This window comes from Olea europaea, unplaced genomic scaffold (genome assembly GCF_002742605.1).
Source record: "Olea europaea var. sylvestris unplaced genomic scaffold, O_europaea_v1 scaffold1597, whole genome shotgun sequence".
Classification (NCBI taxonomy): Eukaryota; Viridiplantae; Streptophyta; class Magnoliopsida; order Lamiales; family Oleaceae; genus Olea; species Olea europaea.
This window is the reverse complement of record NW_019233597.1, coordinates 46100-62976: the sequence shown is the minus strand read 5'-3', so window position 1 is coordinate 62976 and position 16877 is coordinate 46100. Positions and strand designations below refer to the sequence as shown.

Sequence of the window (16877 nt, the reverse complement as noted above, 5' to 3'; positions counted from 1 at the left end):
ACATTAATCTTTTCTTCTTCAGTTTGAGGAAATTTTGAGGTAGACGAAAAATCAGATGAAGATGATTCAGAATGATGAGAGCGATGAGAAGGAGTTTTTGAGGAAACTTTGGATTTTCCTTTGTTTTGAGAATAATATTCGTTGGTTAAGTCTTTTGCTTTAAGGCAAACTACTTCCATACGAATATCTTGAACATGTTTTTCAAGTTTTGAAATTTGAGATTTCATTTCCTTGACTTCTACTTGAAGATCAGGAATTGAAGGTTTAGAACCTTTTGAAAGTTCTTTTTGAGCACGACGAAGAATATTAGTAAGATTGATATCATCAAAATCTTCTTTTGATGTAGAGGAAGAAAGCAAAGATGAAAATTTATCTTTGAGTTTAGGATTATCAATAATATTTTGAATAATTTCTTCTTCTCCTGTCAATATTTGTAAGATTAATATCTTCAAAATCTTCTTTTGATGTAGTGTGTGTGTGTGTGTACACACACACACACACACACATGAATTTCTCCCTCTTGATTGTTATAAGAGAACTTTGATGCAACATGAAGCAAAACTGCACGACGAACAAAGATCGAAGCTCGTTGATTTTGATGGAATATCAATAATTGACCAACTTGATTCAAGTTTATACCAACAACAGATTAACAATAGAAATCATTGAATTAGAATTTACAATTGAATATGTAGTATTGATCTTGATCAACAAACTTGTTCATTCAATATGAGAATGTCAAGACGGGATTAAACAATTGAAAGAAAATAATAATTTACAGAGTGTTCTCAACTAAAGGGGGGGTGTCTCAATTGAGATCGTTATGCATTTTAAAAGTCATTCTAAATTTAGATGTCTTCAATTGAAATTTTATTGGATTTTAATGAAATCCATTAAAATTTAGGTGTCCTCAATTGAGATTTTAATAAAATTTTTAAATTTTAATTATCCTCAATAATTAGTGAATTTATAAAGATTTCATTAATAGAAGGATTTTAAAATATTTGGATGGATTTCGAGCTTAAAAATATATATAAGTAAATCTTTTGAAATTTCACCATATTTAATAAAATTCTTATGGAATTTGTAAGAATCAATTTAAATCCACAAAATTTATTCGAATTTATAGTCCTTTAAAATTCATTAAAATTTTAATTGTGAACACCCCTGTAAGATTTTGACGAATTTTATAAATCCTTTTAAATTCCGGTATCTTCAATTGAAATTTTAGTGAAATCCTTTAAAATCTAGGTGTACTCAATAACTTGTTGATTTATAAGGATTTCATAAATAGAGAGATTTTAAAAGATTTTAGATAAATTTCAAACTTAAAAATACATATTACAAACTTTTTTGAAATTTTACCAATTTTAATGAGATTTTTTATAAATTTTATAGAAATTTATTCAAATTCAAGAAATTTATTTGAGATCCATCAAATCTCATTTGCATAGTGATAGAGATGAATGGAAAGATCAATAATAATGTTTCAAACTGTAATGTACATATTGTCCGTCCCTCATTTTATTCCAGTCCCCTTCACCTACTCTCCGTTAAAAAAAAAGAAAAAAAGAAAAAAAAAATTTAATTAAAAAACCTACAGTTTCTCTCTTTCTTCCCCGTAGAATTCTCAACTACGTACTATAAAACTAAAAGCTTCCAGCTTTTTCATTATCCCGATTCTATCATGGCGTCCTTTTTCTGTTCTACAAAATTTTTTCTGCTACTTATTCTTCTCTCTGCAGTTCCTGTAGCGTTCATTATTCACTTAGAAACTTCCAAGCCTGCAACTCATGTGTACGAGTATCACAGCACCGGATGGTTAAGGGAGTGCACTAAGTGGGACGACGTCAAACGCCGATTCCTCGTCTCTTTTATGGAGGGCGGTTTGGGGGAGGTTCCGGTGCCGGAAAACTATGTTCCGGGAGCTGTTTTGAAGGAGATTCCGGTGGTGGAAAACTTGGGTTTAGGCAAGAATTCGTCGCTCGGGTTCGTTGTGGACCGGCCGAGGAATCGGGTGGTTGTGGCCATTGCCGATGTGATTGGGAATTTGTACAGTGCGGTGGCGGCCTATGACTTGACGACATGGGAAAGAATTTTTCTGACCAAGCTCAGTGGCCCTGGTGAGTATGTATTAAATATTAATTACAATTCCTTCAATTTTTTTGCTACAATTATAGCACTCGTAATTAATGGGATGGGTTCAACGAGTGAATTGGAATTAAAAAAAAAAAAATTTTTTAATCATCATATTACCGGACGGACGAAAAATGATCCTTTCTTCAAACCATGTCTAATAATGCAATTCGAACATTACATACATTTAGCGATTTTCCTAGTGGTACATCGGGATGTACTTAATGGTGTACACCCCACTCACATGGGCGAGGGACCCACTCGAATAAAATATCATTTCTTTCACATGGGTCTCACACTCATGTGAGTGGGGTGTACACTATTCGGTACACCCCATTATGTACCACTAGATAAATTCTACATTTAGAGTTTCAATTATCTATTAAAAAATAGTACGACAAATTTATTACACTGTAAGGCTCCTCAGATACTGGACCGTGTCATTTGCTAAGAAGCAACAATTTATCTAATCAAGGTGATAATAGCCAAACTATTCTATTTCTAGTTTTGATTGATTAATACATGCTGGAAATTTTGCTTTATTTTTTTGTTGGGGTGGAGAAGAACCAAGATTTTTAACTGGTTACGGTTCAGAGTAAATGAATTTAAGGAAAGAGAAGCCATGGAGTATCAACCAATATTGATGCATTCATTAATTTCAGCCTTTCAAGAGAGTAGGGTTTGGTACATTCTTGCTCACCAAACGCCAACAAAAGTAGTTGATTCCGTATGCTGGCTGGCTGGCTCCATTTTTTATTTACAACTATAAATAGTACTATGGCCCCGTTTGGTAGCTATTTTTTTTAAAATGTATTTTTCTCTCTTCTTTTCAACCACACATTCTTTATTAAAATAATATTACACATAAATAAAAAAAATTTCCTTATTTCTCAACCATTAAGTAAATCATTTGGTACTTGTAGCATCTTCTCACAGCTGCCCTTCCAATAGGGGACCGTCAGTTGTCAATTCGATAAATCATTAGGTAAATCATTTGGTACTTACAGCATCTTCCCAAAAATAATATTATGGTTCACATCACATGCAGATATTACAATCCAAAATATGTACGTATTCTGAAACTTGCCTTAAAGGCACGGAATCACGGGACTTTCTGTAGTTGTCCAGTTTGAAAAACTGACAGCTTTGTAATGACCGCCCGCCCTTTGTGCTGTGCTACAACTTTTCTTTACAAAAGACAATGTGGGGGATTAATTTAACATTGACTGATGAATATCATAATGATATTTCGTCTTCGTCGAATATGCAGAGGATGGAAAAGCGTTGTCAGATGATGTAGCAATTGATCCAGAAGGTAATGCATACGTGACCGATGTAAAAGGAAACAAGATTTGGAAGGTTGGAGTGGATGGAAAATTCTCATACATCATAAGTAACCCACTCTTCACTCCAAAAGAGTGGTACAATAACTTGGTTGGACTTAATGGAATCGTTCACCATCCAAATGGATACTTACTCGTGATTCATACATTTTCTGGGAATTTGTACAAGGTTGAAATTAAAAAGGGTGACGCAGTGAAGTTGGTTAAGATAATTGAAGGTTCTTTGAAATTCGGGGATGGATTGGCGTTGTTATCTCCGACTAAGCTTGTAGTGGCTGGGAACCCATCAAAATTGGTTGAGAGCACGGATGATTGGGAGAGTGGCTCTGTTGTGGCCAAGTTTAAAGGTGCTTCTCATCGTTTAGTAACTGCAGCAACAGTGAAGGATAGGAAGGTGTACCTAAACCACATTTTTGGTTTAGGGTATCCTAAGAGAAAGCATGTGCTTGTTGAGGCCGATTTTTCTTCATGAAACAGGGCGCAGTTTGGTGATTAATTGAATGTCATGTTCTTTTTCTTTTGTTTCTCTCTATCCGTTTTTCTTTTTCTTATTGAGGGGCTGTGGATGTTATCATACTGTATTTTCGCCTTTTCACGCTTGTGTAATGAGATTTGAGTCGTCACCACATGGTTCCATCATCTACAAATACGAGTACAAACTCTTTTTTCTGATCTGATATTTGTAATGGATGGAGTTTTCCATCTAATTTTGTATGAACAATCGTTTCTCTTGACGAGACCAACATAATACATAAATGAAAGACGCAGGAAAATATATAAATATTCTGAAATACAAATGCCTTAATCTCGAAGCTCATATATGTTGTCCGAACCGAGGTTATGAGAAATTGCCTAAAACAACAAACAATCATGTCCATGGTACCTCATCAAGATTGGTGCTTCTTAGCTCGGCCTTGAGGAACTGGTGAACCATCTCTCTTTGAACCCTCAGGCTTCCGTGCCCATGAGGGTGCTTCATCAGGACCGTAGCGATAATCATAGAAAAGTTCTTTTCCAGCTTCAATATGCTCATTGGCAAAAATGCCAACACGATGATCACCAGCCACAGATATCACCTGCACAAACCGTCCTATATCAGCTCAATTAAAACATAGAAACTTCCGTTGCAAATCATTGAAAGATGAATACCTTTGCATAACAGTTTGGGGTGGATGAGTGATTTGCAAATTTCAGTTTGTCGCCATTGCGGCAGGCATCAAGGACATACTGCACATGAAACACAGCATTGAGATCTCTGTTTTGGTTTTACTTAATACAGTAATGAGAGAAGAAAGGACATGAAATTGCAAACACTGAATTGCAGGATCAGGAGAGGAATTGCTATAAGCCTATAACATGGTTAAAAACACACATTGGGATACAAGGGATGATTTCAAATATGTTAGAATATCCTTAATCGAGAGACTTGCCTGATCATTCAAGTCGAAAAGGAATGATGAATTTGCACGATCATAGATTTTTCCTCGCTTATCTGCTTCCTGATGAGAAATCAATTCACCAGTATACTCTCCCAGGTAATCATTTTTATTGACAGAGCTCTGCTAATACATGTCAAATGGACCATGAAAACTTCACAAGCAACCAACAATAGGATAGAAAAACGCACTTCCTTCATACCTTTAAAAATGCTCCCCAACCAGCAACATTAGACTTTGCCAAGAGGATCTGATCCAAAGAGGATTAGACAACCACGTAGAAAACGTCCAAGTATGGAAAGATATCGGGGATGGAAATTGTGATTAATTAGAGATTTTGTATTTTAGGATAATTGGTTGATTATTTCATTTCCTTACTAGGCAAATTATTTTTCCTTCTTTTCTTCCAACTAGTGTATTATAAATTGATTGTATTACTGCTCAAATGAAAATCAATATGCACAAGAAATTCATTCCAACATTATCTATTTATCTTCATGGTATCAAAGCCGGGTTCCCTAACCTAGCAGACTAATAGCGGAATTCCCCTTCACTAATCAGGAATCTATAACTTCTGAAACTTCCCAATTCAAAGCAGAAGCCAATTCCTTATTCGGCTCAAATGGAATCGATGACTCCTCCTTGCAACTCACAATGAAGAAACTGAATGGAAAGAACTTTCGAGAGAGGGCCCAATCCATAAAACTAGTGATCGATGGAAGGGGAAAATTAAGATAACTGATTGGCAACTCAAAGAGGCCAACCGATGCGAAACGTCTGTCGAGATGGAATTCTGAAAATTCTATGGTAATGGCATGGCTTGTAAATTCCATGAAACTATCTATTGGAAAAACGTATCTCTTCCTTCCGACCGCAAAAGATGTCTGGGAGGCTGTGAAAGAGACATACTCCAACTGTGAAGATTCTTCGCATACCTTCAAAATAAAGACTCAGCTATGGCAGATGAAGCAAGGCACAAGGGATGTTACAAATTACTATATGAAGATGGTCTCTCTTTGGTAGGAATTGGACCTTAGCAGTGATGAAGAATGGAAATGCCAAGAAGATACAGCTCTATTTAAGAACGAGAGAGTGTATGAGTTCCTTGCAGGTCTGAATCGGGAACTCGACGATGTCAGAGGCCAGATATTGGGTCAGCGACCACTGCCTCCCACTGTGTTCTCCGAGGTCCGACATGAAGGGGCACACCGGCAGGTGATGATGAAGGAGAGCTTCAGAGATGCGTCTGCCTTAGCCACAAATAGATCTCAAAATTTAAGAACTAATGGGCCAAGAAACAAGGTACCAGGTACCAGATGTTTTTAAGTAAATAGGCCTGCCAGGACTGGTCTGTTAAATTACATGGGGTTGCTGGAAAATCCAGCTAATAACACTTATGGTGGATTTAGGCCAGCTGGATTTGGAGGAGGAAATTTGGGCCTATCATCAAAAGGAAGTATTGGTGGATCCAACCCAAAATTGCGGGGATGACCCTACTATGAACACTATCATAGGTCGGGACATAAAGAAGACAAATGTTGAGAATTTCATAGGAAACCCACTGATTGGAAACCTAAAAAATACTAGGAGCTGGGGGTATCAAGCCCAAACAGCAAGTAATCAAATTTCTAGTGGTGCTTTTAATTCAGAACTAGAGCAACTTTACCAAATATTCTCAAGTCTTCAAACAATTATAGGTAACTTTCTTAGAGCCATAAGTACTTAACGATCTAAAACTGCCTGGATTATTGATTTCGGTGCATCTGCTCACATGACGGACTCATATCACCTATTCTCTTAATACGCTACCTATGTGGGAAACATTAAATTAAAAATTGCACATGAATCACTCACATGTGTCGCAGGAAAGGGAGTATTCGAATCTCTAAGTCCATGACACTAGAATCTATACTTCATGTCCTAAATTTGTCTTGTAATTTGTTATCTGTCAATCAGTTGACCAAAAATTATAATTGTTATGCTAATTTCTTTCCATTTTACTGTATCTTTCAGGACCTTTCATAGGGGAAGACGATTGGGAATGCTAAGGAGTTTGAGGGACTGTACTACGTCATCTTTTAGGTTGTAATTCTACATCTGCATCTGTCTGCAGATCAGGACACCTTAGCTTGAAATACTTAAAACATATATTACCTTCTATTTTTATTAATAAAAATTCTGTTGAGGTTCAATGTGAAAGTTGTGAATTCACAAAACATTAGCGTACATCCTTTCCAGCTTCCACGTACAAGTCATCTAAACCTTTCGCCATAATTCACAGTGATATATGGGGTCCTTCTAGCTATCCTAACCATACCCAAACGAAATGATTTGTCACATTTATAGACAACCACACTCGGATATATTGGGTTTACATCCTAAAAGAAAAAATGAATGTCTGCTCCGTATTCATGAATTTCCACTCTATGATTCAAACCTAATTTCAAACGCTACTCCAAATTCTACACACTGATAATGACACAGAATACTCCAATACTATATTACAATACTATCTAAAAAACATGGAATAGTCCACCAAAACTCATGTGTCAACTCTCCCCAACAAAACGGGATTGCTGAATGAAAGAATAGACACCTACTCAAAGTCGTCCGTGCTTTAATGTTCACTACAAATATGCCAAAGACATTTTGGGGAATGTCATTCTAACTTCTGCATATCTCATCAATCGAATGCCTAATCGAAACCTTTCCTTTAACTCACCCATACATGGACTCCAACAACACTTCCCGGCTTCCCACGTTAGTTCAAATCTACCTCTCACAAAGTATTTGGAAGTACCACGTTTGTACATATCCACTCCCATCCTCGAAATAAACTTGAACCACGTGCAATCAAATGTGTGTTTCTTGGATACTCATCTATACAAAAAGGCTACAAGGGACCCGTCCAACAAAAAAAATTACGTAAACCTCAACGTAACCTTCTTAAAAAACACACCTTACTACAAAAAGTGACATCTTCAGGGTGAGAATATAAGTAAAGATCGGTTCTCAAATCAGGAATTATTTGATATTGACCTTTTCTTGTCGGAACTAATACATATAGAACCTATTAATCTATATTCTAATGTGCCATATACAATAGGAAACTTGAATTCAGGGGAAGAATAATGGAAAACATAGTGACAAAGTGTTATTGGTTTACTCAAGAAAGTCAAAATCAAAGTATAAGGAAACACTTACACTCGAGGCACCAAGGAAATTAGAATCGATGATAGGACCTAAGAACCCATCCAATGAATCTTCATATCTGGATCTACCCATTGCTATTAGAAAACAAACTCGATCATGTACTCTTCATCCTATTTCAAAATTCATATCTTATTGTTTAACAAGAGTTAGGCATAAGTAGAGAAGAAGGTAAACTCTTCCTCTCATCTTCATTTTATTATATAGAAAAATAACGTGTACATATATGGAAACTGAATATACCAAATAATGTTCTTATCTAATATACATTATGTCTAATTGATTTTCTTCCTTAACACTCCTCAAGCTGAAGTATATATATCATATAAGCCTAGCTTGGAACACAGAAATTTCAACCTATTAATATTCAATGATTTCATAAACACATCTGCAAGTTGGTCTCCAGTCTTCATAAATGGTGTACATATATCACCACATACTATCTTGTCCCGAACAAAGTGATAGTCAACTTCAATATGCTTGGTCCTTCTATGAAAGATTGAATTGCATGCAATATGTAGTGCTGTTTGATTATCATAGAACATCGGCATAGGAATAGAAGGTGAGAGGTTGATTTTTTGAAGAAAGTGCTGCAACCATGTCAATTCACTAGCAGTATGGGCCATTGCCCTATATTTTGCTTCTGCACTTGATCTTGCTACTACAGTTTGTTTCTTACTTTTCCAAGAGACAAGATTATCGCCGAGGAAAGTAAAGAAACCGGTAGTGGATCGTCTATCTGACGGATATCCTACCCAATCCGCATTTGTAAACCCTTCTATTCTGATATGTTCATTTAGTTTATACAATAATCCAAAACCTGAGGCCTTTTTTCAAATACCGAATAATACGTATAATAGCTTCCCAATGAGAAACTCGAGGAGCATCCAAAAACTGACTAACAATGTTGACTGCATAAGAAATATCTGGTCGTGTGACAGTAAGATAATTCAATTTTCCAACCAAACGACGATATTTTCCTAGTTCTCCAAATGATTCTCTTTCATCCTTCAAAAGTTTCACATTATGATCCATGGGAGTATCAACTGGACGAATTCTAAGAAAACCTGTCTCATCTAACAGGTCAAGTGCATATTTTCTCTGAGATAAGTTGATACCTGCTCGAGACCTGGCAACTTCGATACTCAAAAAAATATCGAAGCTTGCCTAGATCTTTAGTCTGGAAGTGTTTTTGTAGAAACTGTTTCAATCCCATATGCACTATCACCAGTGATTACAATATCATCTACATAAACTACAAGAATAACACGACTTGCACCAGTTTGTAGATGAAATACTGAATGATCTGTCTGACACCTTTGAAGCCCAAATTTTAGAACAACCTCAAAAAACTTTCCAAATCATGCCCTCGGTGATTGCATTAACCCATATAAAGCTTTTTTCAACCTACAAACATAGTTCTAGTATTCCCCTTGAGCAACATACCCAGGTGGTTGCTCTATATAAACCTCTTCATACAAATCACCACGAAGAAAGGCATTTTTAATATCCAGCTGGAACAGTGGCCAATCAAGGTTAGCAACAATTGAAACCAAAACACGAATAGAAGAGATCTTAGCAACCGGATCGAACATTTCATCATAATCAATACCATAGGTTTGTGTGTAGTCCTTAGGAACCAATCGAGCCTTTAACCAATCAACAGTCCCATCAGAATTGAACTTCGGAACATAAACCCATCCGTTACCAACGGGACGTATACTAGGTGTTGAAGGAACAAGGTCCCAAGTTTTATTCTTGTGTGAGGCTGCCATTTCCAATTCCATAGCCTTTTGCCACTCAAGATCTAATAAATCCTCTGTCACTGTCTTAGGTACAAAAACACTAAAAAGTTGGGATGTGAAACAAGAAAACGAAGGTGACAACGAATCAAAAGTGACATAGTAGCTAATAGGATATTTAGTTACACAAGTATGTTTACCTTTATAGAAAGCAATGGGCAAGGACTTAGTATCGGAACAAACGACAGAAGCAGGATCTGAAGACGGCAAGGCGATGGATGGGGCCACAGGTGGTGGTGTCTTAGATCGTCTAGTATAAACCTGCAAAGGAGGAGGTGGTTCCTTATGAGAAGATGATGACCCTCGTATAGTAGATGAAGACGAGACTGGTTCCGGAGAAATACCAACTGGTAGATGTGGAACGGGTAAGTTAACGAGATCCCGAGTGGATTTGGGAGACGTACTATAAACAAAGAAATAAGGTGTAAACTCATCGAAAGTGAAATCTACACTTACAAAATAGTGTTGCAAAGAAGGATTGTAGCAACTATACCCCTTCTGTGTTTGGGAATAACCAAGGAAAACACATCTCATAAACAAAATAGCGAGAGTCAAGTTTGTCGCGACCAAGACCAAAGGAATGAACATAACAAATACACCCAAAAACTTTGAGAGATAATGAGTATGGTGGAGATGAGAAAAACAAAAGAGAAAAGGGAGATGCACCATTCAAAACAGAGGATGGCATGCAATTAATGAGATAGCATGCAGTAAGGACCGCATCACTCCAAAAACGTTTGAAGACATGCATATGACAAAGAATAGCACAAGTAACATCTAATAAATAACGATTTTCTACAACTCCATTTTGTTGTGGAGTATATACATAATATGTTTGATGAGTAATGCCTTTAGAAGTTAAATAGAAAGTAAAAGATGCAGACATATATTCTTTGGCATTATCAGAACGCAAAATACGGACTTTCTTGTTAAATTGAATTTTAATCAAAGAACGAAAGATTTGAAATGTAGAAAGTAACTCGGAACAATTTTTCATTAGGAACAACCAAGTCATACAAGAACAATCATCCACAAAAGTGACAAAATATTGGAATTTATAAGAAGAAATATTGATTGGTCTCCATACATCAGAATGAACTAACTCAAATAAACCAGAAACACAATTACTAGTTCGTAAAGGAAAAGACACATGGTGATATTTGCTAAGCTGACAAGCATCACATTCAAGGGAGGACACATTACGAAGACTCACACCTTGACGTTTTAAAGTGGATCGAGAAGGGTGACCAAGATGGCAATGCCACTATATGGTTGAAACAGAAGACCGAAGAGCTCGAGGAGAGACCGGTGAAATATCCGGGTAGTACAAGCCACCAACTTCATTCCCCATACCAATCATCCTCTTCGTCTTGAGATCCTGAAAAACACACAAGGAGGGATAAAATGTTACAGAGCACTGAAGAGATTTGGTAATTCTACTAATAGACAATAAACTAGAGGGAAACCAGGAACATGAAGGATGGTTGACAGGTTAATATTAGGACTAGGACGGGTATTGCCCGAGCCTGCAACACTAGTTTGGGAACCGTTAACCAGAGTAACACATGTGGAAGAAATAACAGGATGATAATCAAAAAGAAAAGTAGACAAACCAGTCGTGTTCTATTGCACCGGAATTGATAATCCACGGATTGTTAGAGGATGACAATAGACAGTGAGAAGATGCAGTACCTGACTGAGCGAGTGTGGCCATAGAAGTGGAAGTAGCCTGTTTATGAGCTAAAAACTCAGCATACTCATCCCGTGGTACAATTAAGAGATCAGATCCTTGTGTTGAGTTAGAGTTAGTTACCAATCCAAATACTGGGTGATGGTCCTCACTAGACAAGACTTGATTGGCAGAACCAGATGGTTTGCTATGTAAGTCCCAACAATAATCAACAGAGTGACCTGTACGACCACAGTAAGTACATTTTCGAGGTTCACGATTTCCCAAACAACCACTACTTCTAGTATCTCGTCCACCCCAAGAACTAACACCACGTCCACTTTAACCGCTATGTCCACCCCTAAATGAGCCAACCCTAGCAATAAAAGTAAAATTATCTCCACTAGGTGCACTATCAAAGAGAATAGAGCGCTGAATATGAGAAAATGTCCCTAGAAGGCTGGGAAGTTCTTTTCCACCCAATATCTGGGCCTGACAACTTCAAACTCGGGTGGAAAACCAATAAGAAATTTAACAATATCAATGTCTTCCCGCTGTTTTTCCATAACTTTCAAGTCAAGAGAGAGAGGTTGATACATATTTCTTTCCAGACACACAGCCAATAGTTTATTATAATACTCAACAAGGTTGGAAGAGCCTTTCTCAAGCCTAAAATATTGTTTGGAAGTCTCATAGATTCCAGTAACATTCCCTGTTCCAGAGTGTATATGTTTAAGATGCTCTCAAATTTGCTTAGCCGTAGATATGTAAAGAGAAAAAGACCCAATATAAGGCTCAATACTACTGATCATAAGTCCAATGATTGCATTATCTTCTTGATCCCACCGATCGTTGAGATTGGAATCACCTTCAGAAGATTTGGCAAACGGCTTGTCTAAAATCATGTGGTTATATAAACCCTTACCTCATAAGAAGATCTCGACACACCTAGCTCAATAAGTATAATTTCTTTCATTCAATTTTCTGGTGCCATGAGTCCAGTCAAATTGAACATCTCCATCTTGGATGACATAATTTTACCACCCACACTAGTACTTGGACCATAGAGAATAAGACAAATCAATAATAACAGGCAACCATAAACCAAGTGACTAACCCAGTAATAACGAGACTCCAAAAATAATAAGCCAGAAACCAAAAATTAGAGCCCAAAGAAATCAAATAACAATATGAGCCCAAACAAAATCCAACCACAAACTAAGCCCAACAAAATTACTAGAGTCCAATAACTACATTCATAGCCAGAGCCAAATTAACTAGCCTACAATTCTAATTGAAGCCACAGAATGCCCAAATCAAGTCCAAGAACTGCAGAGAAACGAGAGCAATACTATAGCCACTGCGTCGCCACTCGACCACTGATTAAGAAGAAGCAGACCCTGCTGTCGATGCCCAATATCTATTGCAACCCATGACTGCTACTACAACCACCGGCAACTACAGGCACCATGTGTGGCCACACTTGACGCATTCGATAATCAACATACTGAGGTTCTACTATCTTTTAATCAACAATTCATACTGGTTGAGATCATCACACAGTGGAGGAAAAGGCAAAAAAAAGAAGGAAAAAAAAAAGGGGACAGACGATTTGCTTAAGAGAAGAAGAATGCCAAACCCTAAAAATTTTGCTCTCATACCATGTTTAACGAGAGTTTAGCATAAGTAGAGAGGAAGGTAAACTCTTCCTCTCATCTTCCTTTTATTATATAGAAAAATAACGTGTACATACATGGAAACTAAATATACCAAATAATGTTCTTGCCTAATATACATTATGTCTAATTGATTTTCTTCCTTAACACTTATAATGCACTATCTACAAAGTTTCGTACTTTCACTACTAACCTTGATAAAACAGAAATCCCGCTGAATATTCAAAAGGCCTTGGAATCACCTAAATGAAGAAAAGCAGTAATGGAAGAAATGAATGCTTTGGAGAAAAATGAAACTTGGGAAGCGGAAAATTTACCGAAAGGAAAGAAATCTGTAGGCTGTAAATGGGTCTTTAATGTAAAATACAAGACAGATGGGATAATAAAATGCTATAAAGCACGTCTAGTTGCCAAAGGATACACTCAAACCTATGACATCACTACAATGAAACATTCGCCGTGGCGGCAAATCTCAATACAGTTCGAGTTCTCTTGTCGTTAGCAGTAAATCTAGACTGACCACTTGAACAACTAGACATTAAAAATTCTTTTCTTAATGGAGAACTAGAAGAAGTTTACATGACAACAGCACCAGGCTTCAACAACAAAAATGAGGAAAATCAAGTAAACTGAAGAAATCTTTATATAGGCTCAAACAATCACCGAAAGTGTGGTTCAATAGATTTGCAAAGGTATTAAAAAGGCAAGGATACCAACAAGGGCAATCAAATCACACCATGCTCTTCCAACAATCCAGAGATAGGACAAAGATTATCCTAATTGAATACGTGGATGATATAATCCTAACAAGGGATAACATAATGAAAATGGAAAGACTAAAGAGGTGTTTCCATTGAATTTGAGGTAAAAAAACTAAGTCAAATGTGATACTTTTTAGGGATGGAAGTTGCAAGATCAAAGAAGGATGTCAGTGTTTCCCAAATGAAATACATTCTCAACCTTTTCATCAAAATTGGCATGCTGGGATGCAAACCAAGCGACACACCCATTGAGGCAAGAAAATTGTCAAATGACTCAGGGAACTCAATGGAAATAGACAAATATCAAAGACTAGTTGGGAAGTTAATCTATCTCCCACATAATGTACCTACCATAGCTTTTGTAGTCAACGTGGTTAGCCAGTATATGTATTCTCCCAAAAGGGCTAACCTAGAAGCAGTATATAAAATCATCAGATATTTAAAATGCACATCTAGGAAAGGACTGTTCTTTGAGAAATAAACAGAAAAGAGTAGAAATATCCACTAATGCAAACTAGGCTAGATCAACAAAAGATAGGAGGTCTGCTTCAGGCTACTGTACCTTTGTATGGAGAAATTTGGTAACTTGTAAAAGCAAGAAACAGAATGTAGTGGCACGAAACAGTGCAGAAGCTAAATTTAGAGCGGTTGCATAAGAAATATGTGAAGGATTATAGATAAAGAAACTCTTGGAAGAACTAAAAGTTGGAATGGAATTACTAATCAAACCCTATTGTCACAACAAAGCAGCGATCAAAATTTTCGTGAATCAAGTGCGGCATGATAAAACCAAACATGTAGAAGTAGACAGAAACTTTATCATGGAAAAGGTGGATGAAGGAATTATTTGTATGACAAATGTTCTGACAAAACAACAAACGGCAGATATCTTCACCAAAGGGTTATCCAAACAAGTCTTCTACGACTTCAACTGCAAGTTGAACTTGGTCAACATATATAATCCAACTTGAGGGGGAGTATAGAAAATGTCCAAGTATGGAAAGATATCAAAGATGGAAATTGTGATTAATTAGAGATTTCATATTTTAGGATAATTGGTTGATTATTGTATTTCCTTGCTAGGAAGATTATTTTTCCTTCTTTTCTTCTAGCTAGTGTATTATAAATTGATTGTATTACTGCTGGAATGAAAATCAGTATACACAAGAAATTCACTCCAACATTGTCTTCAAACCAAATTTGTGAAAATCAAATGAAGAGATATAAACAAGCAAAAATCCAAAAATTTTACCCTTTGCTGCTGCCTGAGAAGGAGCCTCATATTGCCGCACTGACCTTCCCCTCTCCTTGGTGGTTTACCTAGTGAACCATCGCCACAGCTGCAAAAGAAATTGAAAATTTTCTGGAAGGCACTCATTGACATATAACATTAACCACAGTCTTTTTTCCCCTTTTTTCGATAGAGGATCCACTACAGTATATTTGAACCCTAATACGAGGTTAAAATGGTAACAGAGTATTTCAACTATGCTTTTTCTTTCCTTTCCAATTATGGGCAGGTCTTTAATTTTATAGTCACTGCTAAAGGTGAAAAAAATTATTTTTGTATTAGAATGGCAGTTTCTCAGTGATTAAAAAGTAAAAAGACTACAAATGCAATCTTCAGAGTGAAGATGCCTATAAGATCAGCATTTTAAGGTGAAAAAAATTGATTGCCAAAATTAATTAGCCTCCATACCTAACCCAGCAATTTCGGCAAACATCTGGGTCACATTCACGTCCAGCGGCATAACAAGGGCATTGCCGGCTTCTGCATTGACTCTTAGCACAATGGCATCCTCTGAAACGATTTTTACAGCTTTTTGAGCACCTGGAGAAATTAAGCAGCTACAGATTAACATCGTATTTGATTCAGCTTCATGTTGCAAGTGAAAATCTACATCTAGTGTTAATGACCGTACAACTGAAACTACTTATCTTTTTCTAAAATCTCATCGTTCCTAAGACATATTTTATATACTCAGAAGAACCAGAGAAACTAAATAAATTTTACAGCGTTGTGCTGTAAAACATGAGCTTAAGTCAATTTGAGTCTTACCTCAACAATTACCTAATGCATCTATCTTTCAGGGCTATGTTCCGAGCTAAGAGGATGTCAAGCAAACATTCAATCTGTAGTGAGTTGCAATAAACTTGATGAACATCAAGTAGATTACAAGAACAACTAAGCTTTATTCCCAATAAATTGGCAGTCGGCTACATGAATCCTTTGTTGTCATTTCATTGTTTCATTGCTACATCTGGCTTGCACCTAGACACTTAGCAACTTCTCCCTATTTTAATATATTATACTAAGATCACATCAGTCTTGTGCATGTGATTTCTTTAAGCCTAAACAAAGACATGCCCCCAACCACCTAAGTCGACAATCCCTTAATTTATCCTCAATTGGTTTGAGCAACCAGCAGACTCCTAGCACAGAATGCAGGCCGGCCAACAAAACTAACCCTGATTTTATCAGAAGTTCAATTTGTACATGGTATTAGTTTATCTTATTAAATGGGTAGGCAAAGGTTAATTCTCAGCTGTTATTTATTTATTTATTATTATTATTATTTTTTAATTAACACTAGTCATATAATTTAGGCTGATTTTGTCAAAATCCCATAATTTTAGGGCATAGTTGAGGAGTTGATCTTTTTCTTTTTTCAAAAATACAAACAGCTATATAATGATACAGATTGATGACATTGTAATTCAACAACAATAATACACATACACCTTCATGATATCAGACCAGGCTACATCCATGTTTTAGGCTCCAAAGGGAGAGGGGGGGGGGGGGGGGGCCTTTTAAGGGGGGGGGGGGGGGGGGGGGGGTTT

General features: G+C 36.7%; 2 protein-coding genes across 13 annotated transcripts in view; one reads left to right on the top strand and one right to left on the bottom strand.

The window, feature by feature from the left end:
* The first annotated feature begins 1568 nt into the window (after window positions 1–1568).
* LOC111377027 lies at window positions 1569–4122 on the top strand. Its single transcript, XM_023000053.1, has 2 exons — window positions 1569–2123; window positions 3407–4122. The coding sequence occupies exons 1-2, from the start codon at window positions 1688–1690 to the stop codon at window positions 3949–3951; spliced, it is 981 nt and encodes a 326-aa protein (XP_022855821.1). The 5' UTR covers window positions 1569–1687; the 3' UTR covers window positions 3952–4122.
* An 8-nt stretch (window positions 4123–4130) lies between these two features.
* Window positions 4131–16877, bottom strand: part of LOC111377026 (histone-lysine N-methyltransferase EZA1-like) — a 20906-nt gene continuing 8159 nt past the window's right edge. For 2 of the 12 annotated variants that reach the window (XM_023000041.1, XM_023000052.1), the window contains exons 12-17: window positions 15733–15864; window positions 15286–15373; window positions 5118–5165; window positions 4910–5038; window positions 4629–4706; window positions 4131–4555 (exon numbers count right to left, since the gene is read on the bottom strand). In XM_023000041.1, the coding sequence (XP_022855809.1) occupies window positions 4367–4555; window positions 4629–4706; window positions 4910–5038; window positions 5118–5165; window positions 15286–15373; window positions 15733–15864 (664 nt within the window). In that variant the 3' untranslated portion in view covers window positions 4131–4366. Of the gene's footprint in view, window positions 4556–4628; window positions 4707–4909; window positions 5166–10067; window positions 10189–10271; window positions 10331–10965; window positions 13515–15285; window positions 15374–15732; window positions 15865–16877 lie in introns of those variants that run through there. The other 10 variants (XM_023000042.1, XM_023000044.1, XR_002699619.1 and 7 more) reach the window with 10 other exon arrangements.

Bases quoted from the DNA above. Each gene is read 5' to 3' on its own strand.
- LOC111377027 (XM_023000053.1), top strand. From the start codon at position 1,688: ATGGCGTCCTTTTTCTGTTCTACAAAATTTTTTCTGCTACTTATTCTT. The intron at 2,124-3,406 runs GTGAGTATGTAT...TCGAATATGCAG, and splicing joins GACCAAGCTCAGTGGCCCTG to AGGATGGAAAAGCGTTGTCA.